The sequence below is a fragment of the Macaca thibetana genome, chromosome 9 (genome assembly GCF_024542745.1).
Source record: "Macaca thibetana thibetana isolate TM-01 chromosome 9, ASM2454274v1, whole genome shotgun sequence".
Lineage (NCBI taxonomy): Eukaryota > Metazoa > Chordata > Mammalia > Primates > Cercopithecidae > Macaca > Macaca thibetana.
Window position 1 is genome coordinate 85,406,519 of NC_065586.1, and position 26,609 is coordinate 85,433,127.

Consider the following 26,609-nt stretch of genomic DNA (forward strand, 5'->3'; position numbering starts at 1 on the left):
CTTAAGCTAACTTACCTTCTCAGGTGTGCATTTACCAATTCTTTAAAATCCCCAGAAAAGTGATTTCATTATGAAAATACTGTAGGACATTTCCCATGCTATTTCATATGTGATGAGTTTTCACTATTTCATATTAATGAAGAGTGGAAGATGAAGAGTGAAAAGAAATAAATGTTTCCTTCCACATCTTCTAGAGCTGCTTATGAAAATGAACGACTGGAATAGTCACAGCATTGGCCTAAAACTGTCCTAAGACTCCAGGTTTAAATATCAGATATGATAGAAAAGACCACTATCTGGGACTCATAAGTGTCAGAGAATCACATACTTTGCAAAGGAAACAATACCTGAGCAGTCAATGGAAATACACACACACCACATGCACACACACATATCTTCACAATGATGGGTTCAGAAAGAGAATGAAGCAGATTTAAAAGAAAAGACAGGCCAGGTCATCTTAATAAGTCAAGAAGGAAATCCTACCTACCTTGTGACTGCCCGGGTACAGATGGTAACAAGGAAACAGCCAGCCACAATCATCCAGCCCCAGCCTCCATCTGGAGGAGAGGTAGACCGAGCTCTATTTACTTTTGCCATCGTTTTTCTTTTTTCTTCTTTTCCAGGTTGCTCCAACAGCCAAGTTATGATCTTGGAAGAGTTTGCTGTCCAGTGACTTCCTGTTGGCATTCAAGGTTGGCATAGAACGCTACCTGGCACATGGGTTACTCGCCATCTAAAACCAAAAATCAGGACATATTTATATCTTATTGCTATGTCCAAAGGTTAATTTTTCTTCACTTGGTAAAACATGATTATTACTTTCCTATTAAATATGAGTATTTGTAACTATGAATACTAGACTGGGGCAGACTATTTGCTGTCCTTGGTACATACTTTCTTTTTAAAAAATATAATAGACCCTCTCAAATTGTAGTCAAATGCATGTCTACTCTATTTGATACCATTTTTCCCTAGCCTCTCTTGAAGGTAGTTGTGGCAATAAAGTGTAGTCTCCATTAAAGGGGTGTGAGCAGAAGTCATGTGTGCCACTTCTGGTTCATCAACTCAAAGGCAACGGTACTTTTTCAAGGACTTCCAGCACCCTCTTCCAACTGACTGGAAGATGGATGTGGATATGAAATCACTTCAACCACACAGACCAGGACATCAGTCTAGGGGCTGACAGAGCTACAAGACAGAAGAAGCCTGGGTCCTCAGATGACTCTGGGGAGACCTGCCCTCCTACTCTGGACTCTGCACATCTCTACACTGTTACACAAAAGATAAATAAGCTTCCATTTTATTTGTGTCTCTGTATTTTGGAGTCTCTCTGTTACAACAGCTTATAACATAGCCTAATTATTATACAGAATGAGTCTGACAGCAACTTCTTGGCATATTTTAAAATGCTATAAATTTTTAAGTGTGTAATTGAAGTAAGAAGAGAATGACAAATAAATGAGACAAAGTAGAGAGCCCAGAAACTAGCATATAATATTTTAATACAATCCAAATAAGGTAAAAAAAGATTAGTGAAGAAAAAAGTATTATTTACCACATTTTGTTCAACTCTCCATTTAGCTCTTGACCTTCCAGATAAATCAATAAATGTAAAAAAAATAAATAAGTAGTTAAAAACCTAGGTGAAAATATTGGCAAATATTTATCTGTTCTCTAGATAGGAAAACTCCCTGAGATGTAAAGTAATAAAATAAACCAAGATAAAAAAAAATTTGTTAATTTGTCTAAATTAGAATTTAACATTTCTGTATTAAAACATGTGATTAATAAACAAAACCAAAAGGTAAGCCACAGGCTTGGGGAAAAAACATTAGCAATACATACTTCAAAGAAGTAATATCTGCATTCATTCATTCATTCATTCAACTGTAAGTATTTATTGAATCCCTAGCATGTGTCAGGCACTATTTTAGGGCACTAAGGATTCAGTAGTGGTCACAATACACAAAGCTCCTTGTGGTGGGCAGGCTCTAAGGTACCCCTATGGTCCTGGCTCTGGTCATTCACATCTTTATGTAATCCCTTCCCTTGAGCGTGGGAGGGACCTGTGACTTGCTTCTACCCAACAGAATATGGCATCTGTGAGGGAACCTGACTCTCACAATTATGTCATGTTATATATGACTCAGGCCTGCTAGCCACTCTCGCTCTCCCACTGTCCTTGAAGAAGCAAACTGCCATGCTGCACACCTAGGAGAAAGCCATTTGGCAGGGAACCATGGGCAGGCTGTAGATGCTGAGGGCAGCCTCCAACAGACAGCAAGAAACATGAAGATCTCAGGGTCTTTTGTTTTTTGCTTTTTCACAAACATCCCAAGTGAGCCTGGATGCAGAATTTCCCCTAAATTGAACCTCCAGTTAAGGATGGTCTCATTGACAACCTGACAGCAGCTTTGTGATATCCTTACCCTAGGACCCAGCTAAGCTATTTCTGGATTCTGACCCCATAGAAACTGTGAGATAAGGTGCTTCTTAAGGTATTCCAAGGCTTGTCAAACAGGCTTCTTAATTACAGTCAGGGATGAATTTTTTGAGAGGAAAAATAAGGGTTTCAACATCTACTTCTTCTACAGAATTGAGCAAATTACCCAGTTGCTTTTATAATTTTATTGTGATCACTGGAAGAAATCCTAACATTAATTAAATGAAATGTCATTTCAACTATGACAATGTGTGGATTATTTGATGAACAAAGACTATGTACCACCTGGTAAATTACGGGCAAAACAAATTGCCTAATAAAAAGCATTTACTTTAAGAACACAACTTTCTCAAGAAAATGGCTCATAACAGAAATTTGTAAGTGTGCATCTTTGAAGATGGAACAAATAGGTGGCTGATTATTTCAGAGAGTGCATACAGAGCAGGGTAGTGAGGCTAAGGCAACAAGAATAATTCCCACATACATCACTTAGGTTTGCTCCTTTTGAAGCCTCAGGTCTTCATCGTCATGCTGTTAACCATCTGGTGACTTTGGGGAGACTGACAAAGGTGATTAAGTGTACAACTGAAATTACAAATCTATCAAAAGTATCGGGAGACCAATACTGGCATAAATACTAAACCTATTGATAAAGAAAAAAAGTTATTACTGGAAATTATAATATTGCGAAACACTGGCCTGGGGATTGTGTAATAGCCAAAATACTGGTGTTGGCGCTAAGTGAAAATAACAGTGATACAGAGCTGCTGTTTACAAAGCACTTGCCACAGGCCAAGCTTCTAGCAAGCATCACTACAGACAGTATCTCACTTAATCCTTACAAGAACCATAAAGAATAGATACTATTATCCTTATCTTATAGGTAAAGAAACTCAAGTTAAAGAGATTAAGTAATTTGCCTTATTATTCTTTAGATAATGAAGCAGCAGAAATGGGTTATGAACCTTGGTCTGATTCCAAGGCCAGTCTTCCTAACCAATGCCTTGCACTGCTTCTACTACGCTTCCTTATTCCTTGGTATAAATTCATAAACATTTTTGTCTAATTATACACATAATTCTTGCTGATGACACACCAGTAGGATGATGTGAATTGCAGCCTGATGTAGCTATAAATGCAGTTCTTTAAATGGTACCCTTGGTATTTCCCTGAAACATTCTTGTAGGTCACTGACTTGACCAGCTGTGAAATTTCAGAGCAAAACCAACCCTCTAAAGGTGTCTCTAACACTCTGGAGCTTCAGAATAAGTTTTTCCAAAACATAACTTTGTGTCATGAATAAGTAGCTTTAACAGTCATCTACTTTCTTCCCCAAAATGAAACGCTCAAGGAAAAACTCTTATTTTAAAAGATCTACCATACCTGTATTTTTGCTTTCACACACAGCCTGCTGCAGCAGACAGAGCCGGTAGTCCATCCCTTCCTCTATTCCATCATAACCCTGGCTTTGTTAGGATTCACCTCTTAGCTGCTCTCTCCAGCGGCCATCTGGGCCCAGTCCCTTGGTTCAGGGACTGGTTTTGCATTGGTCTCCCGTTTCCATGTGAGTGAGTGATGAGGCACAGAATGGGAAGTATCTAGCCAATGACCTATGGAGAGAAGCCTCTGGGAAATGTTTCTCTGTTCTTAAGAAAAGATACGAGGAAGAAACAAGCCCCTCTTCTTCCTGTAGATTCTGGATGTAATAACTGGATCTATAGCAGCCACCTCTTAACCATGAAAGAAGCTAGTTTGAGGACAAAGTCAATGAGCCAAGACCCAGTTGGAAGATCTGGGTTCTGACTCTGCATCTTAAGAGTTATATGAGTTCAAGCAAATTACTTTATGTCTCTGAGCCTCAGTTTACTTACCCATAAAACGGAGGTAATAATTTTACTTTCACAAAATGTTGTATATATTAAAATGAGAAAAAACATGAGGAATACCTGGCACATAAATGTAGATATTATTTGCCATGTGAGTTAACCTCTTTTCATTTGTTCATCACTCATTAATTCAATATTTATTGAGTGTCCAATATGCACCAGAAACTATTCTAGGAGCTGCAGCTATGAGCATTGCAGAAAAGAGACAATAGCCCTGCTTTCATGAAGCTCACATCCTAGTGGGACAGGCACAGTTCATCAACTGTTGAACAATAACTTCTAAGCCTTCCTTGTTTGTATAAAAAATTACCTTTGGCCTACTTCACAGGATCATCGCTATAGTCAAATGAGAGCACCCACAAAACTGGCAGCAACGAGCCAATCAAGCTTCAGGACACTTTCATTATGCCTACAGTGTTTTTTAAATGTTTACATTAGTTGGCACTTGTAAAGATCAGATACTATCCAAATTTTCAAATTCTTTTGAAAAACTGCAAGCCCTAAAAATACGTTGGGCTGCATTCCCTTGTGGCAGCCATGAGATGGGGCCAAGCAGCAGTGCCCCCTTTCAGACAAGGCCTGCACTTCCGCTTTACCCTATCCCTGACACCCTGTCCTGCACACATTTGTGTGCAGTTCCTGTGTGCTTTACCTGCCAGGCCCCTGGAGGCAGTAAGATTTTCAACTTCTGCCCATACTGTGCTAACATAAATCAAAGCTTTTTAAACAGCCATGTGAGTCACGTTTATGGTACGTTTTATGCCTAGCACCCTCTCTTTCTCTCAATTCCACTAGAACCAGCATTCAAGAGTCTACCTACACCTGTGACAAACACACACAATGGAATAACTCACCAGTTGGACACAATTAGCTGCCAAGTGTTATGATGTGATACCATCAGTTGTACCAGTAAAAAAAGGCACAACTTAGAAACTTCTGCCTTGGTATAGTCCTAGCTTCTTCTTAGGCTTTTCCATTTAAATAAACCCCAAGGTTAAGTTGTTTTCCAGTGTCAGACTATAAATCCACCTGTCCATAAACATCTGGTATAAGGACCATCCTTAGTGCCGCCCTATGCTATGAAAGAAGACTGAAACAGCCAGAGCTGTGCAACAGCCCTTTTAAAAAGAAACATAATGTGATGGATCATGAATTAGAAAGGTATCCACATTCTTTCAACAGTGATTCTATTTCTGGGAGGCTATCCTAAGAAAACAATGTAAGAGAAGCCACTGTGGGCAAAAAATAATAGCTGCATTAACAATAATACATAAAACAGAAACAACCTAAATGTTTAACAACCAGGAAGTGTCTGGAGAATTATGACATGTTCAACAAATGGAAGAGTGCAATTCATTAAAATTATAAACAGGAAGATAATATTGTAATACGGAAAACCATCATGATGCAACGTTAAAGCCAAGAAAAGACCCTCATATACTTTGTGAGGGAAGCTATGTAAAGCTTCTGTAAAAGTTGTATGCCTGTAATTGTCACAAAAAGTAGGAAGAATATGTAAAAAGGAATACAATTGAGCTGGCATGATTATTATTCATTTCCAAAACTGTGTTAAATATCATTTTACATACAATTTTCTTAAATAGATATTTCAGGTCTATTCCTTCGGTGAGCACAAAAGTCTCTTTTGTACAGTTTCTCAAGGACTGAAAAGAGCTATCAGTTATTGATATGGCACATTGAAAATGAGGTGATTATTCAGTAGCGGACACACTGTAGGCAACAAGCCCCTGGCAAAATAAAATGTTCTGTTTCTTTACAAAAATATTAAGCATCAGGCCGGGCGCGGTGGCTCAAGCCTGTAATCCCAGCACTTTGGGAGGCCGAGACGGGCGGATCACAAGGTCAGGAGATCGAGACCATCCTGGCTAACACGGTGAAACCCCGTCTCTACTAAAAAATACAAAAAAACTAGCCGGGCGAGGTGGCGGGCGCCTGTAGTCCCAGCTACTCGGGAGGCTGAGGCAGGAGAATGGCGTAAACCCGGGAGGCGGAGCTTGCAGTGAGCTGAGATCCGGCCACTGCACTCCAGCCTGGGCGACAGAGCAAGACTCCGTCTCAAAAAAAAAAAAAAAAAAAAAAAAAAAAAAAATTAAGCATCATTAATTTTTACTTTGCTGCTGCTAAACTCACTTGATTCCCTTTTCATTTGTTTTAGGTGAGCATCCTCTGTTTGGCATTTCCACATGTAATAAGTTAAGAACTGATTTGATAAGATATCCCAAAAATCCAATGGTATAAATCCAAATAAAAATTTAAATAATCATCCCAAGATAGCTGTGGTGATAGCATGATGAACAAAGGTCTGTTGTAAGTCACAGAGTCAACCTGGGTAAAACCACGGGACAAGGAACATCCTCACGGGACACCAGGGTGGGGAGAAAGAGCCTCTCTGCAACCATTTGTATGCAATACTATTAGTGACAATTTCTCATGAGTAAGCGCATTTGATCTTCACCATCCTCAGAGATAAATGCTGCCTTTCCCTCTTCCTCAGTGGTGAAACTGAAGCTCAGAGAAGTGAAAGGACTCCCCTGACAACACTGCATGTGACTGTAAATGGAGGCAAGTAGCTTTGGCTGACTGGATGGTGCACTTGTCCATCCGCTCTGAGATTTCAAAATTGTTATTGGCGTTTCTGTCAACAAGATGTCCAAGCAATGCTAACGCTTAAGCACCATTCATGTGAGTGACCACGACAAAAGGAAGGGGGGAGAAGCCGACAAGGTTATCACAAGGGTATATGGCTGTTCACAAAAAACGCATGTGAGTTTCTTTCAAAACAGGTCATTTAATAGATTTATACATATCCAGAAGAAATGTGCAGGTTAGACAGGGCAAACCTTGTTTCCTGGAGACTTTGAAGCAGTCTGAAGTTCTCCCACAACATTAACCTCAGCATTCTTGTAAATAATTAACCCACTTGATAATAGACAAATATAATGGCCAGGTCTTTTATTAAGTTAATAGTATTGCAGCCGGGCACGGTGGCTCACACCTGTAATTCCAGCACTTTGGGAGGCCGAGATGGGAGGATCACTTGAGGTCAGGGGTTTGAGACCAGCCTGGCCAACATGGTGAAACCCCATTTCTATAAAAAGTACAAAAATTAGCTGAGCGTGGTGGCGCATGCCGTAATCCCAGCTACTTGTGGGGCTGAGGCATGAGAATTGCTTGAACCCCAGAAGATGGAGGTTGCAGTGAGCCGAAATCACGCCACTGCACCCCAGGCCAAAACTATATGCAAGGGAAGTATTTACCATCTCGCAACTCTTCGTTTTACTAATCAGCCTCCAATTCATATTATTTTGACATCAACCACTGACGAATTCTACTCATCAAATGGAACAGTATTCTGTATCCCATTCTGGCTTCAGAAAAATTTTCTGAGATGAAAGAAGTACTATATGATGATGTTCTTCTAAGATTACTCCTCATAGTGTAAGTTGGGATGTATTCTCAATTTCACTTTATCCTCTTTGCTTTTTAAAAAAAAATCATTTGCAAAAAATTCTTGCTAACATTCAGTAACATTGCAGTAAAGCACTCCATTTGTGAGGCAACTCTTCCATGTTGCCTACAGTAAAGTTTTCTGAAGAGATTCCTTTTATCACTAGAAAACCTACAAATTTCTTATAGTCAGTAAGCAACTAGAATAAAGGGAAGAGTATTCTTAGAAGCACTTGTTTTGGAAGGCCTCCAACATTGACTTTCCCTTGTTCTTTCCTTCCTTGACTCTTTCTATTTCTAGCACCTTCACCTTTAGCTGTATTCTTACCTTATAAATTGGTCTGTAGCCACAAAAGAGATAGAGTATGATGGAAAAATACCAACGGTGGGCATTTGGGCTGAGTCCCAGTGACCCTGTATGAATCACTTCCTTTCTGCTGCTATTTCCTCTTTAATAAAATCAGGATATTCAATTACTGATGCCTGTCTTCTAAACCAGATGACTAGTAACTACATCTTCCCTAATATGTAAGTTAACTGGTACAGATAAGCACTCTCAGTAAAATTCTAATTAACTTTGCTTTTTGTTTACTTAATAACTCAAGGTAGAGACAATTCCTCTTTGTTATTGCTTAAGAATCATGAAATTTGCCAGTCTCCTTTTTTTTAGGCATTTCTAAAATATTCCTATACTACAGGTAATTTTTTAAAAAAATTCTTCTGATGTATTACCCCTTTCTGGTAAGCCAGGTTCCTTTAAATGTTCCCTTATGTCATTAAGGCTAAGTCAAGAAGCCTATTGCTATAGGGAATGAGACATAAGCCCCATGCAGAATAAATGCATCCACAGGCAAGGAATCATGGGATTGTGTTATAGGGGACATTCCCACCACACAGAAAGGGAAAGTACAAGCCTACCCTGAGAGGAAAGAGAAACAGATTTTAAAGGAAAGGTGATGAGCTGCCCAGGTTTCTTAGGGACTATGTCTCCCACTCCCTAAGTCTTGGCCCAGACAGGTATGTGGTATGGTGAAGAGATAGTTTTCCCTTAACCTAGGTAGCTGAGGGAGAAGTGCCAATAAGGAGGCCTGTGCTATGTGTGCCGTGTATAACTGTGGGAAGACACAACTTCACCAGTCCCCTCTGTCTAAGCAGAGAGAAACAGAGTGCCCACTGACAGTCCTTCACCTCCTAGGTGGCACAGAAGTGATGGGGGGATTCTCCCATGTTCTCAATGGAGACATAGAAGATAGCTGAGATGAGAGCCAGGGCCATAGCAAACGGAAGAGGGATTCCATGGCAAATGTGCTGAGCCAAATGGAAACCATAGGTGACCCTTAAGAACGACAACAAGAAAGGTGGGGAATTCCTCCAGGCCCTGGCCATATGGAGAATACAAAACATAAGTTTCCAGCAGCAAAGTACACAAGGAGGACAGAAGCCATCACCTGGAGAGCACCAAGATGAGTTTCAATTTATATGGACATTCAGGAGGCCAGGAGGATGCCCAGTAACCAATACTAGGAAAATCTCTGCATGGGCCAGTGAGAACTTAGAAAACAACCAGAGAGCCTGGATGCTAACCACCTCCCCCACCACTACCACAAGGACACATGCGCTCTCCCCTAGACCAGACACACTCATGAAGAAGGAGGAATAAACACAAGAGAGGGGAGAAACAACCCTAATAATCACAGTAACCTCAGATTTGGTTGAATAATATGCAAAGAAAGCTGATCTTAGATGAAAAATACTAAATTTGAAAGACTGTTAAACAATTTTAAATTGAGGTATAACTTACATACAATAAAACATGCCCATTTTAAGCCTACATTTCAGAGTTTCGACAAACGCATCACTCATGTAATCACAACCACCACAATCAAGACACAGGACATTTTTATCATCCCCAAACATTCCCCATGCTCCCTTGCAATCAATCTTCACCAGCCCTAGCACCAGAATACCACTGATTTGCTTTCTGTCAATACAGATTAGTTGTCAATGTAGATTGCTTTCTATCAAGATAGAATTCTGTCAAGAATTTCATAAAAATAGAACCAAACAACATGGATTACTTTGCTTCTGGCCTCTTTCACTCAGGATAATGTTTTGAAATCATTCAGTTTGTTGTGTGTATCTGCAGTTGATTTTTTTATTGTTGAATATTAGCGAGTGTTACAGATATACCACAATGAGTTTATTCATTTGTTTGCTGATAATTGTTACAGTTGTTTCCAGTTTTACATTATGAATAAAACTTCTATGAACATGAGTGTACAAGTCTTTTTGTGGACGTATGTTTTCATTCTCTTGAGTAAACCCCTAGGAAAGAAATTGCCCAATCATAGGGTAAATGTATATGTTAACTTTAGAAGAAGGTGCCAAACTGTTTTTAAAGGTGGTCGTGTGATATTTCCAGTACTAAATTAGAGTTCCAATTGCTTCACAACTTTGGCAATACTTGGTATTGATAGTGTGATTAATTTAGTCATTCTAGTGATATCAAATGGTATCTCATTGTATTTTTAATTTGTACTTCCCCAACGACTAATTATATTAACCAGTTTCCCAATAATTATTAACTATTCATATATCTTTTTTGTGAAGTGTCTATTCAAGTGTTATGCCCATATTTTACTAGGAGGTCTGTCTTTTATTATTGGGATACAGCAATACTTTATATATTCTAGATACAAGTTATTTGTGGATATACGTGTTAGAAATATTTTCTCCCACTCTGTGGCTTACCTATTCATTTATTAGTGGTGTGTTTTGAACAGCAGAAGCCATTACTTTTGATGAGTTGAAATTTATTATTTTTTCTTCTGTAGTTGATTGCATTTCTCTATATTAGTGAATAATTAGAAATTAAAAAGTTTTAAATACCACTTTACAGTAGCTTCAAAAAAATGAAATGCCAAGAAATAGATTCAACATAACATGTGCATTATTTTTACACTAAAACTATGAAACAGCACTAAGAAAAATTTACAAAGTCCTAAAAAAGAAAGAGAGATATCCTGTTCATAGATTGGAAGACTTGGAAGATGTCATATCTACCCAAGTTAGTTGATAGTTTCAATGAAATCCCAAACAAAATTCCAGCAGCATTATTTCTTTTTTTTTCTTTTTCTTTTTTTTTTCCTTTTGAGATGGAGTATCGCTCTGTTGCCCAGGCTGGAGTGCAGTGGCGCGATCTCAGCTCACTGTAACTTCCACTGCTTAGGTTCAAGCGATTCTCCTGCCTTAGCCTCTCGAGTAGCTGGGAGTGCAAGCGCCCACAACCATGCCTGGCTAATTTTTATATTTTTAGTAGAGATGGAATTTCACCATGATGGCCAGGCTGGTCTCGAACTCCTGACCTCAAGGGATCCACCTGCCTTGGCCTCCCAGAGTGCTGGGATTACAGGTGTGAGCCACCATACCTGGCCGGTATTTTTTCTTTTAAATTTCTTTCTTTTTTATTATTTTCTTGAAACAGGGTCTCACTCTGTCACCTGGGCCAGAGTGCAGTGGCGCTATCATGGCTCACTGCAGGTTTGACCTCCTGGGCTCAAGTGATTCTCCCACCTCAGCCTCCCAAACAGCTGGGACTACAGGCACATACCACCACACCTAATCAATTTTTGTATTTTTTTGTAGAGATGAGGTTTCACTATGTTTCTCAGGCTGGTCTCAAACTTTTGGGCTCAAGCGATCCTTCTGCCTCAGCCTCCCACAGTGCTGGGATTACAGGCATAAGTCACTACACCTGGCCTCAGCAGTCTTTTTTTTAATAGAAACTGACAAGCTGATTCTAAAATTTATATGGAACTGAAAATGACCTAGAAAAGCCAAAATATTTTTAAAAGAAAGAACAAAGATTGAAGACTTGTTCTAAAACCAGAGTAATCAAAACAGTGTGATATTGGCACATTATATTAGTGGAACAGAATAGAGAGTTCAGATAAAGACCTACACATTTATTCAAATGGGGAAAAATGAATCTTGAGTCTTATTGTCACTCTATATACAAAACCTATAGATAGAAGATGTAAACGTAAAAGAAAACTATAAAATTTACAGAAGAAAACAGAGGGAAAAGATCTTTATAACTTGGGAATAGGCAAAGGTTTTTTAGAGAGGACAAAAGCAGCAAAATAAACTCCCCACTCTTGCCTTCATTTAAAATAGAGGCTTACGAAGAAGTTTAAATTTATTACAGCAACAAATAAGTTGTAATGTTTTCCATATCTATATTGCTTTATGAGTAAGTTTCAACACTACCACAACTCACTAGAGAAGATTTCTAAATTTCTAAATAAACTGTACTGTTGTCTCTGCAGTGGGGAGGTACTCTTTTAGGGTACATTTGTAGCCTTTAATGTGTCCCATTTGAAGCTCTTTGATCTACACACTCACTCCTGTCTCTGTAGAGAAGCAAGAGGGGAACACACAGATAATATTTCTAATCGTGGAAACTCAGTGTCCTCAGCCTTAATCTGTTGGCCTGAGGATTGGCTGGTCCTTGAAGTCCTCAGCAGAAGCCACATTCGGCCCATAAATATGACCATCTCCTAAGCCAAATATCAGCCTCACTCCTAGCCCATCACTACCACACCCACCTAACCTACACTATAAATTTCTTACAACTCACTGAAAAACTCAGGCTTCATATCTTTTTACATGCTATTCCCTTTACCTTCAAATTCCTTTCTTCCACACTTTCAAACACACTGCCTGGTTCAGAATAAGAGCTCACTCAATGCCTAATAAATGAATGAAATAAGTTCTGCTTCACCAGGGAGAACCCCCTCAAGTCACAAGAAATAAAAGCATAAATAACTGTCACTAGTTTTTAAATGGCCATTCAGCTGAAACAAACATGGAAAGCAGTTTATCTTCATCAGAGAGGTCTAACCTTCACAAAGCAAGAAAATCAACCATTATAACCAGAAAAGGAAGAATATTTAACACAACCAGCTTCTCTCTGAACAGCGCACACCAGAGCATGGCATTCATGTCATGGAGGTACCAGCCAGCACTTAGAGCTCAAGGGTCTGACTCTTGGAACACAGAATAAGCTACAAAGTAATAACAGTAACGATGATTATTACTATAGGGGCACTGAATCCACCAGGCCCTGAATTCAGTGCTATATATATGTTATTCCATGTTATCTTCATCTCGACCCTGTGAGGTAGGTATTATAATCTCCATTTTATGGACAAAGTAAGGTATGCTGTATCCAGGATTCTACCTCAGGTCTGACTTCAAAGCTTGTGCTCTTGTTCACTGCAAACCATCGTCTCTCCTCGGCCTTTAAGCTGTGTCTTGGTAGAAGCCATAACTGTCATGTGGGATGCTGTGTCCCCAGCAACTCGACAGCGCCTGGCATGTGTTTGCTAAATGTTGTTGCTAAATGTAAGCCTCTTGTGGATATTCAGAAAACGACAGTTTGGCTCCCTATCACTTCACATGTTATTACTCCCTCTTAACAAGAATTAAATGTCTGCCTCCACCCCGCCCCAGTTAACATCCTGGCCTATGGCTGGGAAACAGAGAGGAGACCACGTGTATTAAAGGGCAATTTTCCAAGTATGAGAGAATTCCAACATTTTTTTCTGCACAGCCTTTACAGCAGTGTAGCAAAGGGTTCCAGCTGGTAGCCTTACAGACTTCTATCCTAGGGGCAAACTCGAGTTCCAAAGGGACTGAACGTGGGAGGGAAGTTAAAGGAACCCCTCTCTCTCTGCTTAGGCTTGCACAGTCTCTGGCCCAAGCACCCAATTGTTTTCATCCACTTAGAGCCTCTGGATCCTGGAGATGCCTTCAACTGGAAATAGATTTATTTATTTTTATTGTTCAGTGACATTACACATGTGCCATGAGACAATACATATGTATTGTTCTAGGTGAAGAGAGACTAAGCCTGCTTTTTTTGATGTGCTTATTTTTCCTTTCTGCTTCTCTCTGCTTAGTCCTCAAACAGATCCTGGTAACGGGAGTAAATAATTACTGACCTCAACCAGAAATTTTTGGATGTTTGTCAGAGACCTTTGGGCACTAAACTGAAACACTGACCTTTGCTGAAGAAACTGCCAAAGCTTCTACATTGTGTGTGATGCTTTGAGGACAGGAACACTTTACATAAGACTTAGAATAAACAGCAGAGTGATTTATATGGTATTTGGTCTACAGAAAGGAAGAAAACTGTACAACTTGTGATTCACATACAAGGCAGACAGTAGAAAGCAAAATTCTTTCCCACCCTTTCAGCTCCTAATCCACAGAGCCACTGATTCTAGGCAACATCAGAAAAATGCTTACTTCTGAGTTGCTGAATGTGCAATTCATAACCAGGAGCTTGCCTCCAACTACATTTTCTGCAGTAATAGGATTCTGGTGTAAAGTTGGGTATAGTGTCTGGCATAAAGTTGGTGCTCAATCCTTGTGTAGTTCCATGAATAAATGTTTGTGTCCAACTCAGTGCCTTGGAGAACTCTTTTATTCTAATTTTGTACTTTTACAGAGTATGGCATTATTAAGTCAGATTATATCAGAGGCATCTTGGCTGCAAAGGAGAACCTGGGAGTTTGAGATGCATTTCAGAGTCTTTTTGTTCATCATTAGAGAGCCTGTTATTGAGAACAGTGCTGCTGTCCATACCACAATATTTCCCTCACTCGGTAATCACTGCCACCCGCCATGCTGTTGAAATGGGAGGGGAAATGAGTCCATTATTTCAGTCAGCTAGAAATTAACCCCTCACGTCATGGAGTACTATGGAGAACTGGTGTTTGTAAGAGTGCAGGCAGAACAGCACAGTTCTGCACTCAGAGTGTCAGATCCCTAAGAGCAGGGATCGTGGAGGCTCCCACTCCCCACTGTATCTCTAGCGCCTAGGATCATGCCTGGGAGAGAACAGGGACTCAATAAGCAGTTAGTGAACAAACTTCCCCCCAGTTCTCTAGTTCAGGATAATTTCTCAAATTACATGAGGAAGTGGTACAGGGAGCTTGAGGAATGGGAGCAAGAAACCCTTTCTTTGATCTTTTTATCTGCCATACCCAGCCTTCCCAGCACTGGAGTCAGAGAATCCTAACTGAATCTATCTCACTGGGCACACAGGGGCATGCCTAGGCCCTGACCCCAGACCAGGCCAAAGTTGGAAACAGAAATTCACTGGCAGGTTTGCCCCTTCTTTCTGCTTTTGCAGAGTGGGCCACAGGAGGGCTCACCTACAGGGCCTGGCACTCGGCCCACAGTCTGCCCCACATTACGCCGCCCATCAAATTCCACAGGCCTGTAGAGATGTTTATTTTTGTGTTCTGTAGACTCTGCTCACGGCTTGAGCCACAGCAGGTCACACAAAGGACAAGGTGTTGCCAAGGTTGAGAATGTGGTGTACTCTTTTTGTAAGACTGGGGACTTGAATTTCTGCTGTGAAATGAAAGAGTTAGAAATGATTTTACAAAAATTCCTTCAAGATACGAATGATTGTTTTTGTTCCTATCCTGATAGAAGTAGTTATTGTTGAACCAGTTCATTCCACCTCCCTCTAGTTTAGAACCAAAGAAAGTTTGATGAACTTTTAACAAAGTCCTTGGAAGTAATTCCCTGATTCTTTGCATGTTAGTACAATCTGTTCATTTAAAAAGATGTCCAGGCCAGGCACAGTGGCTCACGCCTGTAATCCCAACACTTTGGTAGGCCAAGGCGGGCGGATCACCTGAGGTCAAGAGATTGAGACCAGCCTGACCAGCAGAGATGGAGGAACCCCATCTCTACTAAAAATACAAAATTAGCCGGGTGTGGTGGTGCATGCCTGTAATCCCCAGCTACTTGGGAGGCTGAGGCAGGGGAATCACTTGAACCCAGGAGGCGGAGGTTGCTGTGAGCCGAGATCGTGCCATTGCACTCCAGCCTGGGCAACAAGAGCAAAACTCCGTGAAAAAAAAAGATGTCCTCAGCCAAACAAAGCAATAGTTATATTCTTAATATAAGCCATAAGCCATTTGTTCATTAAGAATCTGTATAAAGACAATAGGCAAAATAAATTTGATGACATTTTCAAATAAATTTTCTTACAAATCACTAAGGCACTTACACATTCGAAGAATCTTGTAACTGTGTAAGATATTCTGTCCACCAATATTACATATACATATGGATGTACAATCCTTGTACTAAGTCTATTGTTCCCTTCCAGTTCTGAGATCAGCTCCCACGCACTGCTCCCCCAACCCCCGATGAAGTCCCTCTGTTTATTAAGAGTAGGACTTGTGCCTTGGAGAACATGAGTTCTTTCTGGTTTACTGGGTATATTATTTAAGGAACTGGGAAGGGAAGATTTCAACAAAGACATTGTTTATAAAGGTATGAGCAGTGTTAATAAAATCTGACAACACTATATCATGATAGTGTTGGAGAATAACAGTTACATCAGGTAGAACTTAATAAAGGAAGTGGAGTCCCTTGGGCCTAGTAACAGTGGGAAACTATTACCGCCTCTAGACTTAAGGGGGCAGAGGGGAAGAGCAGTTACTGGAATCGTGGAGAGTTGATGTAGAAAGTCCCTGTTAAAGGGAAGCAGTCAGTCCACAGGATCTGACAGTCAAAGAGCCAAGGAGATAAACACATCAGCCACACCTCCTCCTGCATTCCAAGTCTCAGAGGTGATTCAACCCAATGGGAGTCCAACTGAAGCAGCCCATAAATGTTTTCAGCCTCCCAGGTCAGAGAACAGGGTGGAAGTGGGATGAACAGTGAACCTGCAGGGGGCAAACAAACTGTGTTGCATACCAGTGTGACCCATAAGCTCGCCCTGCAGCATTCTAGGGCTATGTAAAAAGGTGAGGTCAAGTCCTGAGCTCACGCTGGGCTTTGTCTTTAAACTAGATCAGTTGCTGATGTCTACCAACTCAAATCTTTGAGCATATTTCAAAGAGGAAACTCATCTGTGAAACCAACCTCCTCTTTCACTGCTCAGACTTAAGCACTCCCTTAGTTTCAGCCACCTATCACCTTTAAATGGACAACTATAAAACCTGCATCTCTGCTTCCGATCTTTCTCCCAAGTTACAGACTCAAATTTCCAGTAATCTGCATGAGAGTGAAACTCTCATGTCCAAAAAAGCACTCGCTAATCACTCCCGGAAACATTGTTTTCTTAATGCTCTCATCGTTTCCAACTAGAAATGCTAAAAGTTTTGAGTCATTTTGACTTCACCCCAACTCTCATTACAAGTGAATCCAACTCTTATCACTTATTTTTTGTAATTCCTTTCACGTCTGCCCTCCCATCTTTATTTTCCATTGCCTTGTTCCTAAACTGAGCCCATCCTAGCCTGGCTTGTTCAGCCCTGACTCTACCTCTTACTTATGGACTGACTTTATTTACACTTCTCTGCCACTTACTAATAGTGAGCTGTCAGTGCCCCATTCCTTATCTGCAGGATAGGCCCATGTTTAGTACCTACAGCTGGGGACAAAGACCTCCTTTTCCATGATTCTGTGGGGTGGGGACTCCAGTGGAGTTAACACTCCTGGCTCTTCTCCTTCTCCTCACTTTTCTCCATAAGAGGGGTTGCTTATCTGTTTCCTTGGGAGAAATCGCTACATACACTCACCTCACACTCTTTCTCTTTTTTTTTTTTTTTCATGTGGGATCTGCCTATTTGTAGACAGGCTCATCTTCCTCTGCAATTCTGTGCTATAAATAAAATAGGGGACGATGCCCTTGCAAGGAGGCCTGTGGTTGTTTAAGAGCTGCCAGTGACCACAACTTGGCTCTTTTTCATGAGCAAAGTATTGCACCCCTACTTGGCTAGTTGTCCTAAGCTTCATTCCTTAATTATCGGTATTATTAGCCTTTAGGGTGGCATTTTGATCTTCATCCGTTTAATACCTGTTTCTACCTCTAAATTGGCTTACAACTTAGGGAAAATATGAATGTTTAGTATTGGTCCTTTCAAATCCCAATTCCTACCACACAGAGTTGTTGAGAAAATGAAATGAGGTAGGCCGGGAGCGGTGGCTCAAGCCTGTAATCCCAGCACTTTGGGAGGCCGAGACGGGAGGATCACGAGGTCAGGAGATCGAGACCATCCTGGCGAACACAGTGAAACCCCGTCTCTACTAAAAAATACAAAAAACTAGCTGGGCGAGGTGGTGGGCGCCTGTAGTCCCAGCTACTCAGGAGGCTGAGGCAGGAGAATGGTGTAAACCCGGGAGGCGGAGCTTGCAGTGAGCTGAGATCCGGCCACTGCACTCCAGCCTGGGCGACAGAGTAAGACTCCGTCTCAAAAAAAAAAAAAAAAAAAAAAAAAAATGAAATGAGGTAACCCATATTATATCACACAGCATAGGTCCTGTCCATAGTAAGCATTCAAATAAATGTTAGCTATTACTACTGTTGTTGTTATAGACTGCCTCCATGAGCCTCACATAAGGGATAAAGAATTTAAAATTTCAATATCCTATGATTATGATTTTTATGTCATGATACTGTTGGAGAATAATAGTTACATCAAGTAGAACTGCATAAACTGCAAAAGAAGCTCTATCACCATTCCCTATCCAAAGACTTTATATAGAGGCATTTACATGTGTTCTGAGGCTGGGTGTGAAAAATGTTCTGAAAGAGAATTCATCTGAGAAGGAGGCTTATAAGAGGCCCTTTAAGTCATGATGCAGCTGTAAATAGTAACACAACATGGCTCAGAAAGATTTTTAAAAATAAAAAAGAAACCCACATTCCTCTGACAGGACACCCCTCTCTCAGTAATTCCAGGGTTGTTTTGCCATCCTACTCCACCCCCAGTTATAATACTACTCTTTGAGGCCATTAAAACTGTTGCAAGTATGAATACCACATTACATTTTGAAGCCCATGGAACAGTGCCCTTGGCATGAGGTCAGACATATCTAGCTTGGAAACTCTACTCTGATAATTACTAGCTCAACGATTTTGACATGCAACTTAGCTTTCTGAATCTCTCCTGCTGTATACATTGCAGTGAATATTTCCTTTTAAATAGGGCTTTAATGAGGGTTAAATAGAAAAATACATGTAAAAGCATCTGATACCTATTAAATATTCACATACTAACAAATACTAATTTTCTTCCTTATAATACCAGCAAATACATTTTTCATCTTCATTTATTTCTTTCAATAATTTTCCAAACTAAAAAGTAAAAGACTGTTCACTACAGTAGCTATACAGGAGCATACAGTAGGTACAAAAAATGCTTAACTAAGTTATTACATCTACCAGTTACTAGATCAAATAGTGACATGATTAGAAAATTAGTAAATAGATATCTTCATCATCACTGAAAGTACACATATTTCTTTTATGGGAGCATCAAAAGGAAAACAGACCCAGTGTCTTCATCCTTCCAAGTCAATTTTCCCTTATGCTATGCAGACAACACTAAAGAGTTAAATGGAGTGAGGGAGACTGGCAAAACAAAAATAAGAGGCAGAACCATAAATCCAAGAAATGCCATGTTTCTTGAACATTTAAACTAATTTTCACTTCTTTGCAGTATTTAGTTGATTCTTTATTTTGAACTTCCACTGAAATTCTTTACAGACAAATATCTGTATACTAAATATCTGTGTCTATGTTCTTTCCTTTTTAATGATTTTTCCTAAGTTGTACACAAATGCTATGTCCAATCCCTGAACTATTAAAAGCCTCTATAAATGACAGCTCTGAGGACTGTAGCAGCACACAAAAATGCCCATCTATGTTGGGGTATTAACTCTAAATCAGAACACAAAATGTACATGCTATGAGTACAACTGTAGAAATACATATGCATAAGGACAAAATAAGAAATGAATGCACCAAAATAGAAAATAGCTGTGTGAGGAAAGTGAGATCATGAATGAGCTCTTCCTGTATTTTCTGAATTTCCTGGAATACGCATGCTCTTTTTATACAAAGTAATAAAATCACTTGTACATAGAGGCAACTAAGTGTGTACATTTTATTTCTTTTCCAGTTAACATCAGTTCACATCAGCTTGTCTATATAGTTGGCATAGCTGACATTTGTCTATATATATATATATGTTTAGGTTTGCTCTCTTTATTTAAACTTATTGAGATTTTATCATTCCACTAATACCTGAGAGTTTTGCTTTGGGGACTACTCTTTCATACATGGATTAAGTTTCCCCCTCACTTTTTATCTGCCCAAAAAGCTAAAATTAAGAATCTATTGGTGGATAGATAAACTGTATAACTATTTTTTCAAGGTTGGCTACTATCTAATTGACACTTTGTTTTTTTTTTTTTTTCGTGTGTGTGTGTGTGTGTGTGTGTGTGTGTGTGTGTGTGTGTGTGTGTGAGAGAGAGAGAGAGAGAGTGTGTGTGTGTGTGTGTGTGTAAAACAAAAAAAAATGTATTCCAGTATGGTTTTTCACTATAATTTTCAAAAATTGTTTTCCTTTTACAAAGTGATGCAACATTTGATGAGTAAATAACATGGAACGAAAAAGTCCACTTTAGGACAACTGCACTAGACAGAATGAGAATGCAATGTTCTTTCTCATGGCATTTCAGGCTCGCATGAGGAAATCATTCTCTTTTTCTTTCATAAACTTCTTGAGAGAATGCTGACAATGATAAAATTGTCTTCACCAGGAGCTAGGAGAAAAACAAGTTAATATTTTCAGGATAAAAGTAAGTAAAGGCTTGAGCTACGCTGAATAGTTTTAGAATCTTTCAATGAAATAGCCCAAACAGAGAAAATAAATGTTTTGAATTTCTGAAAAATAATTAATCATCTATAAGATTGAAAAGTACAATTTAGTCTGTACTTGATGATTTGTGTCTTAAATCCATACTCCACACTTAGAATAGAGTGTCAAATAGTACAAATTCAGTTTACTTTGGATTCTCATTTCTCCAGAACACAGAAAAAAAAAATCCCTAAAGTATAGCTACAGACTATAGTACAAAGTTAATATATATTCTTAGAAGCATTCCAAAGGCCAGTGTAGTCAATGTATTTTTACTATGTACTCTATACTAACAAGTGTGATGTTATGGGTTTTAGATCCATCAATAATAAATTTTAATCACAGTGTGGTGGAAAATAGTATCACGGTCAATGTATAATCAAGGATGAGAAGTCATAGTTAAGAGTCTAATAGAGGCCAGGTGTGATGGTTCACACCTATAATCCCAGCACTTTGGGAGGCGGAGGTGGGCAAACTGCTTGAACCAAGGAGTTTGAGAACAGCCTGGGCAACATAGCAAGACCCTGTCTCTACAAAAAATACCCAAAAAATTACCCAGGTGCAGTGGCATGGGCCTGTAGTCCCAGCTACTAGGGAAGCTGGGGTGGGAGGATCCTTGAGCCTGTGAGGTAGAGGTTGCAATGAGATGAGATCACACCACTGAACTACAGTCTGGGTGACAAGTGTGAGACCCTGTCTTAAATTAAAAATAAATAAATAAATAAATAAATAAATAAATAAATAAATAAAAATTAAAAAATAGAATAGACCAAGAAAAAAGAAGAAAAAAACAAAATTTAGCAGAGCGAAATCATTTTGTGTAGAAGGAAACACATCAATACACCTTCTTAATCCAGAGCTTCCCAATTGCTGAGCCGGGCTCCAGCATGACATGAATCTGTATTAGTCTACTCCAGTTGCTATAACAAAATACCAGACACTGGATGGCTAAAACAGAAATTTACTTTCTCAGTTCTGGAAGTGAGAAGTCCATGATTAAGGTGCCAGCAAATTCAGTTTCTGGGGACAGCTCCCTTCCTGGCTTGAAGATGGCCACCTTTTTTTTTTTTTTTTTTTTTTTTTTTTTGCAATGTGCTCACATGGCCTTTCTTGAGTGCATGTGCATGTGCTGGAGGAGAGGGGGTGTGAGTTCTCTGGCCTCTTTTCTAAGGACACTAATCCTATCATGGCCTACCCTTATGGGCCTCCTTCAACCTTAATTACTTCCTTTGAGGGCCCATCTCCAGATACATCACATCGAGGGTTAGGGTTTCAACATATGAATTTGGTGGGAACACAAACATTGAGTCCATAACTGGACCCTCAGCTCATGAGGCAGCTGGGCAGAGCTTCTGGTGGCCATACTGCACAGTCGCCAGGGCCAGTAACAGCGTCATGGTTTACTCCAATGTGGTTTAGAAAGATTATGATTTTTGAGGTCTGCCTCCCCAAGAGAGGTTTGGAAGCACTGCCTTATCAAATTGAATACATCACTGCCTGCCAACCATTATAATAATAAATTACAATAACCCTCTAAAATGAACAAAACCGGCTGGGTACAGTGGCACATGTCTGTAGTCCCACCTACTTAGGAGGCTAAGGCAGGAGGATAGCTTCAGTACATGACTTTGAGGCTGTAGTGCGTTATAATCGTGCCTGTGAACAGCCACTGCACTCTAGCCTGGGCAACATAGCGAGATGCTGCCTCTTTAAAAAAAAAAAAACAAGAAGAAGAAAATCTTGATAATAATTAATGCTTAAATAGCATTCACTGTGTATTATGCCTGTTCTTAGTGCTTTTTACACATGTCACTCATTTAATTCTCACAAAAACCCTCTGATACATGAAGTAGTATAACACTGTGGTCAAGTGCATAGTCTTTTGGCATCCAAATGCCTAAGTTCAAATGCCTCAGCTTCTCCATTTCTAGCTGTATAAACTCGGTCATGTTACTAAGTCTCAGAACCCAGGTGTGGTGGCACACGCGTGTAATCCCAGCCACCTACTCAGGAAGCTGACGTGGGGGGCTCTCTTGAGGCCAGGAATTTGAGACCAGCCTGGGCAACATAGCAAGATACTGTCTCAAAAGAAAAAAGTTACTAAGTCTTTTTGAACTTCAGTTTTCCTCATCTGTAAAATGAAGATAAATATACAAATGTATAATTCCAAAAATGTTCTGAAAACAAACCCACAGTTTTCCCAGATATCGGCAGTGTAAACATTTGGTGACAAGACCTAAACTACTTATATGTCTCTTTTAGTAGAATATTCTTATGTTCTATTATAGAATATCTTATGGTTGATTACCAGGTACTCCCTCAGATCCTGCTAGAGGGTTATAAATATCTGCTTTCCATACCACAACAAAAAAATCTGGTCCTAAGATTTCTGAAAAGAGTTTAAATTCACAGTTGTGGATATGTAGTAAATTAATTTAACACACTTAAAACAGTACCTGGCATATCCAGTGAGTAATACACAATTGATCATTATTATTATTATTGCTGTTATTATTACTGCCATTGTGTAGGTGAGGAAATGAGACAAAGAGAGATCCAATAGTCTGTCCAAGCCACAGCTGTCATGCAGTATGATGAATGTGAACCTAGACAGTCTAACTCCAAAGCCTGTGCTCTTAACCACTGCACTGCCCCATCTCCACAAGTCGCATACGTTTTATCTATGTGCAATATAATCTAAGAAGGCATTGCTTCCTTAAAATATTTTTAGAATTTTTCCTATGTAAATTGGAAATACTAGGTACTTAATGGAGTACGCACTCAGTTACAAGGGAAATTCCGCTTCCCAGCACGATCTAGGGCAGGTGAGCTACAGCCATGTTTGTGCTACCTGTTCTGCACCTCCCTGGCCCTGCCGATTGTACCGGGAGTCTACATATCATCCCAAGGAACCAATTCAAAGGCCGAATCAAATTCTGAGATTCTACATCTTTGGAGTGGGCAATTGAGTCAGGCTGGAGCTGGGAGGTGCAGCACAGCAAGGCTGAGGAGCCACCTTCTGCCTGTACACAGAGCAGCCAAGAACCAGGGGAAAAAGGAAGCAGTTTCTTATGGATCAGTCATTGTCAACCATGGCCAATTTGGCTCCCCAGAGGACATCTGGCAATGTCTACAGAGGCATATTTGGTTGTCACAATCAGGGTGTGCTACTGGCATCTAGGTGGCAGAGGCCAGGGATACTGCTGAACATTCCACAGGACATCCTGAAAAACAAAAGCAATGATCTTGCCCAAAATGTCAACAGTGACAAAGTTGAGAAAGTCTGATAGAGACTTAGAGCAAGAAACTATGTGGCTTCAACAAGAGGGTGAAATGGAGAAATGAGTTGCATTGACTCCAATGCCTCCCCAGGTCCCGAACTCAGCTGCTCGTGACATCTATTGGCTCATCCTGCTCCAGGTGCCCTGAGGTCCTTTATGGCCAATGTTCTTCATGCCCACTTACCATTCCACAGAAGTTCTCCATTTCCTAACAGCAGTTTAATGAGTTTATGCTACCTGCAACCAAAGATATCTGAGATAGGCTTGGGGGAGAACAACTCAGGATGGCAGGAAGAGGGATTCTGGCAGAGGGACGAGTGTATTAAACACAGAGACTGAGAGGACATGTGGAGAAAAGCCCAGGGAAAGGAGAAGAACAATGCAGGTGAAAGAAGAAATGAGTCAGGGCAAAGAAGCCCCAATAAGCATAGCGTGTTTGTGTGCAGAAAGGAGAGCGGCCTGCGTGGATCAGTAGGTGCAAACTGAGGAAGTTAAAGAAATTAATTTAAGAGGTAACAGTTTTGAAAGATGCATCAGGACATACAATTGTAATAAAGACTCACATATCTGTCACTGTACCAAGCCTAATTCATCCTTATAAAAATTCATGCATATAAGAAAAGTACTTTGGGAATATAAATTTTCTTGGTAAGCCATCACAACAGAGTGCAAACTTTATCCTATCAGTAAAATCCATGATCAGGTACATTCAACAAGCGGCATTTTCTGAAGATGTAAAATGACCAAAGAAGAGGCAGAAATCCCTGGCATTTATGGCAATCAGACAAAATAATTTTTAATCAATAAGCTCCTTAGTTCCCTATTCTATACTCTGGGGGAGATGACCCGTGTCTTGCAGGGTTGGAAGGCAGCGAGCTCGCTGCCTGGTACTGAGGATGATCTGGGTTGAACATAAAAGCTCCGTATGGTTCACTTACTTTCTTATCTAAAAAAAGAAAGAAAAATACCACAAAGACTGAGAATTGGCCTTCCTGCTCCATCACTCAGGAGATTTATGATTCATAAAAATATCACTGAATTTAGAGAGTCAAATACATAAGTAAACTATGTGACTCTGACATGTGATAGAACCTTCTCTACAAAATATAGAAAAAAGTGAATCAGAGACAGCAGCATGTGCCTGTAGTCTCTGCTACTCAGGAGACTGAGATCGGAGGATCTCTTGAATCCAGGAATTCAAAATTACAATGAGCTATTATCAAGCCACTGTACTCCAGCCTAGGTGACAGAGTGAAACCTTGTCTCAAAAAAAAAAAGAAAGAAAGAAAGAAAGAAAAAGAAAGAAAGAAAGAAAGAAAGAAAGAAAGAAAGAAAGAAAGAAAGAAAGAAAGAAAGAAAGAAAGAAAGAAAGAAAGAGAAAGAAAGAAAGAAAGAAAAGAAGAGAAAAAAAGAAGTAAGTAGAAATAAGTATAGAAACAGAGACTCGGAAATGAGTATCACAGAAAAAGGGATGTCCTGGATACCTTATTTTTCTTTTTCTCTCCTTTGTTTTCCAATAAAGAGAACTGTGACTCTTTGAGGAAAATGTTGCTTTTCTGCTTAGTAAATTAAAGGTTTTAGATCAAAAAGCAACAGATACAGTGTTCAGAGAGAGATGTGTGTGGGCTGGTACCAAATCAACCCCTGAAGTCAAAAGACACTCCAGGACAACATTTGGAACTATGGGATGAAACATATACCCTTTCACTTCCAATAGGCAGTGCTTCAAAAGGCTAGTGGATGATCCTGAACAATGCCTTTTACAGCTGACTGAGAAGAAAGCTGTGGGCTCTACAGACTCCACACAAAGGGTCAGATTCCTCTGAATGAACACAACCACCCTGAGGCAAGGCAACAAGCCTTCTCTAAGGGGAAATCACATCTAACTCATTAATTGGGTGTTTAAAGGAAATGCCCAGAATGGTGTGGCAAAAAGAGAACTCAAAATTTTAATTCTGAAGATTAATATCATCATAGTGTACCATCTCACACCTGTCAGAATGGCTATTACTAAAAAGTCAAAAAACAACAGATGTTGGCAAGGATGTGGAGAAAAGGGAACGCTTATACATTGTCGGTGGGAATGTAAGTTAATAAAACCTCTATGGAAAACAGTATGGAGATTTCTCAAAGAACTAAAAATAGAACTACCATTCAACCCACCAATCACACTACTGAGTATTTACCCAAAGGAAAAGAAACTGTTGGCCAAGCATGGTGGCTCACACCTGTAATCCCAACACTTTGGAAGTCTGAGGCTGGTGGATCACCTGAGGTCAGGAGTTCGAGACCAGCCTGGCCAACATGGAGAAATCCCCGCCTCGACTAAAAACACACACACACACACACACACACACACACACACACACACACACACACAAATTAGCTGGGCATGGTGGCACGTGCCTGTAGTCCCAGCTACTCGGAAGGCTTAGGCATGAGAATGGCTTGAACCTGGGAGGCAGAGGTTGCTGTGAGCTGAGATCACAACACTGCACTCCAACCTGGGCAACAGAGTGATTCTGTTTCAAAAAAGAAATTGTTATTTCTCTGTCAAAAAGACACCTGTACTTGTATGTTTGTTGCAGCACCATTCATAATAGTAAAGTCACAGAATCAATCCAAGTGTTCATCAACAGATGACTGGATAAAGAAAATGTGGTGTGTGTGTGTGTGTGTGTGTGTGTGTGTATAATTGATTATACCATATTAATAAATATATGACATTTATTATACCATATTAATAAATATATATTAAATATATACATGTATGTATAATAAATACATA

At 39.9% G+C, this 26,609-nt stretch overlaps 1 protein-coding gene across 7 annotated transcripts in view; it reads right to left on the bottom strand.

Annotated features, from left to right (window-relative positions):
* SLC16A12 (solute carrier family 16 member 12) overlaps positions 1 to 26,609 on the bottom strand; it is a 121,830-nt gene that overhangs the window by 28,267 nt on the left and 66,954 nt on the right. For 5 of the 7 annotated variants that reach the window (XM_050805751.1, XM_050805747.1, XM_050805746.1 and 2 more), the window contains exon 2: positions 491 to 736. In XM_050805751.1, the coding sequence (XP_050661708.1) occupies positions 491 to 690 (200 nt within the window). In that variant the 5' untranslated portion in view covers positions 691 to 736. Of the gene's footprint in view, positions 1 to 490; positions 737 to 1,558; positions 6,375 to 13,042; positions 21,238 to 26,609 lie in introns of those variants that run through there. The other 2 variants (XM_050805748.1, XM_050805750.1) reach the window with 2 other exon arrangements.